At 31.7% G+C, this 3,326-nt stretch overlaps 1 protein-coding gene across 1 annotated transcript; it reads left to right on the top strand.

Annotated features, from left to right (window-relative positions):
- Positions 1-1,891: 1,891 nt before the first annotated feature.
- Positions 1,892-2,743, top strand: LOC110037440 (7-dehydrocholesterol reductase-like; the record flags this gene model as incomplete). Its single annotated transcript, XM_020742091.1, has 4 exons — positions 1,892-2,111; positions 2,350-2,405; positions 2,488-2,590; positions 2,678-2,743. Coding segments are annotated over exons 1-4 (441 nt in total), but the record flags the coding sequence as incomplete, so codon positions are not given.
- Positions 2,744-3,326: the final 583 nt, after the last annotated feature.

The following is a 3,326-nucleotide window of genomic DNA, read 5'->3' on the forward strand; positions in this document are numbered from 1 at the left end:
TCTCATTTTTCAAAAATTAAAACATATTACTTTCATTTGTAATAATAGAGGGAGCAAAATCCTTCATTTGTTGGTGATGGAGATGAGGATCTTATGGATGGATAAGTTGATAGAGTGTAGAGGGGTCATAGTTGGAGAAAAGTGCGAGAGTAAGGTAATGGAGATTGGAAGGTTGAGGAGTGCATCATCAACAAAAGGATGTTTAAATAATATAGAAAAGTTCTACACCATAGTTTCGGAGACCATATTAGCATAGAAAATTTTTAAATGGCTATATATCTACACAATTGTCTTCTAACTATACGCTTATATTTATATCTAAGAAAAAAAAAAAAATACAACAACAACAAAAACAACAACAACAAAAACAACAACAACAAAAACAACAACAACAAAAACAACAACAACAAAAACAACAACAACAAAAACAACAACAACAAAGCCTTAATCTCACTACGTGGGGTCGGCCACATGAATCCTTTTTCTCCATTGCGTCCTATTTAGTGTCATATTTTCATTTAGTTCTAGTAAAATTAAGATCAATTTTTATACAATAAGCCCAAGTCTTCCTAGGTCTACCTCTGCCTTTCTTAACACAAGTCGAACCTAAAACATCTACTCTCCTAATCAGATCATCAGATGGTCGACGTTTAATTTGACCAAACCATCTACCAACCCTATCACAGATATATTCATTTCAGATTTTTGTGTCCAAGTGTAAAGCCACTCATCCACCTAATCATTCTCATCTCAACAATACTTAACTTATTATTATGCTTCTCTTTTAAAGGCCAACATTCAACACCATAGAGCATTGCAGGTCTCACCACCGTCTTATAAAATTTTCCTTTCAGTCTAAGCGGTACTTTTCTATCACACAAAAGGCCCGAAACATTCCTCCACTTCAACCAACCAACTTGAATTCTACTATTAACATCCCCATCTATGTCACCATCGCTTTGAACATCAGACCCAAGATATCTAAATCGCTCACACTTTTTAATACTTTGATCACCCAAAGTCACACTTCTGTCACTAGAGGTACTATTACTAAAATTACATTCCATGTATTCAATTTTAGTTCTAATTAAATGAAGGCCTTTAGACTCCAATGTAGACCTCCGTAATTCAATTTTTTCCTGGGTTTTTTCTCTCATTTTATCCATGAGAAGAATATCATCAGCAAATTCCTCAACAAAGGAGAATATTCTCAATAATGATGAAATATAATTATCAATTATAAAGATTTTCTTACTATAAATAGTTAACACATGATAATCGGGATATTGAAATTACTCAATACTGTTGTCAAGCGGACTGAAGGGTAGAAAGACCTTGTGCCTTGTTTGAATCCTTTTTAACTTCAAATAGGAATAATAGTGGTATAGGATGATCAAAGTAACCAGGGTTTTTTTTTTTTCATGTTTGGTGTACAATTTGGAAGGATTTTAAAAGAAAAGCTGTGTATAAAAGGTAAATTATTTGGTACTTATGCAAAATACTTGTGCACAATAGATTTAGCGCTTAATGTAGAAATTACCATAAAAGGAATTGAAGTTAAAATCCCAATGTGTGGTTCCAAATAGTCGGGATAAGGCTAATGGACATGATTATGATTATTTTATTATGTTCATATCACAGTTATTTATTATTTTATCATCATCATTGTTGTTGTTATTATTATTATCTTTGTTGTTGTTGTTGTTGTTTCTTCTACTACTGTTTGAGATGCATACTTTCTAAAATCATGTTATAAATGATGCTACTTCTCTTTCGTCAAGGCATTTTGAACTTTATTCTGCCAATTTACTTATAAGTAGCTGAAACTATGAAATAAATTTTTTACTCGTTATTTTGATTCATTTAAGTCTTCTTTCTCCTTCAGATGGTACACAATGGTCCATGCTGATGGTTCTGTGCTAAATAGTTTTAATTATTTAAAGCAGCAAGGTCTGATCAATGGCTTCATATCTCTCTGCCCGACTCCATCTGTCACTGCATGGAAAATTATTGCCTGTTTCGGTGCATTTGAAGCTTTTCTACAGCTTGCACTTCCTGGAAAAAGGTTTGAAGGCCCAATTTCTCCTGCAGGCAACATACCCATTTATAAGGTTGGTGTTGGTTAAAATCATAGAAAAAAATATGATTATTTCATTTGTAAATGTTTTTTTCCTTCTTCATGCAATATGCAGAAATTATCCATTGTGTTTTCATTAATTATTTAAAATAAGAAAGAACCAGCTCTTTTTTGCATTCAAGTGATATTAGCTTTTTTTCTTTGTTTATAATTGTCCTGCCATAAAATTCTTAGCACATTTTCTTAAGTGTTGTTCCGTTTGTTATTATCAGGCTAATGGTTTGCAAGCGTATGCTGTAACTCTGATAACTTATCTAGGACTTTGGTGGTAAGTACACTGAACCATTGAACTTTACCTCTTGTCCTTGGAAATTTTTATTTTAATTTAACAGATGCCTCTCTCATTTTAGGTTTGAGATATTCGACCCTTCAATTGTTTACGATCATCTTGGAGAAATTTTTTCAGCACTTGTTGTGGGAAGCCTTGTCTTTTGTGTTTTCTTATACCTGAAAGTAAGTTTTCGCAGTTTTAAGTACTATTCATCAATTTGCTTTTCTGTTAATTTTCTTATTTTGATCAACAACTGTCTTGCTTTTTAGGGTCATGTGGCTCCTTCTTCTACCGACTCTGGATCGTCTGGTAATCCAATAGTTGATTTCTATTGGGTAGGTCTTTTAGTCACTTTGCTACCTACCATTTAGGATTAATTTTGGATTTAAATTTATTTGCTTTTTTTTTTTTTCAAATTATTTTTGGATATCATAGGTGGGTGAACTATTTTGATAAATTTTTCATTGAAGTTTTTGAAAATACGATTGACCTGATTTTAATATCATAAATATATTTTTTTTACCGTCACATTAGTAAATTAGTAGGATCTAATGATATCCCGTTGAAAATACGATTGACCTGATTTTAATATCATAAATATATTTTTTTTACCGACACATTAGTAAATTAGTAGGATCTAATGATATCCCAATTAAATTATGAAAATATAATTAAATTGTGAAAATATTTAGGTGATTTGAGAGTTTCTTGGCTCACTAAACTCTTTAATATTATTTTAAAAACTAAAAAGATGTCTGAGGAGTGGAGGAGTATTTTGGTCTCTATTTTTAAGAATAAAGGGGATGCACATGAGTGTGCAAATTATAGAGGAATTAAGTTGATGTGTCATGCTTTAAAATTAAGGGAGAGGATAATTGAACATAGTTTAAGACGTGCTACAAAGATTTCTCATAATCA

This window comes from Phalaenopsis equestris, unplaced genomic scaffold, assembly GCF_001263595.1.
Source record: "Phalaenopsis equestris unplaced genomic scaffold, ASM126359v1 Scaffold219527, whole genome shotgun sequence".
Taxonomy (NCBI): Eukaryota; Viridiplantae; Streptophyta; class Magnoliopsida; order Asparagales; family Orchidaceae; genus Phalaenopsis; species Phalaenopsis equestris.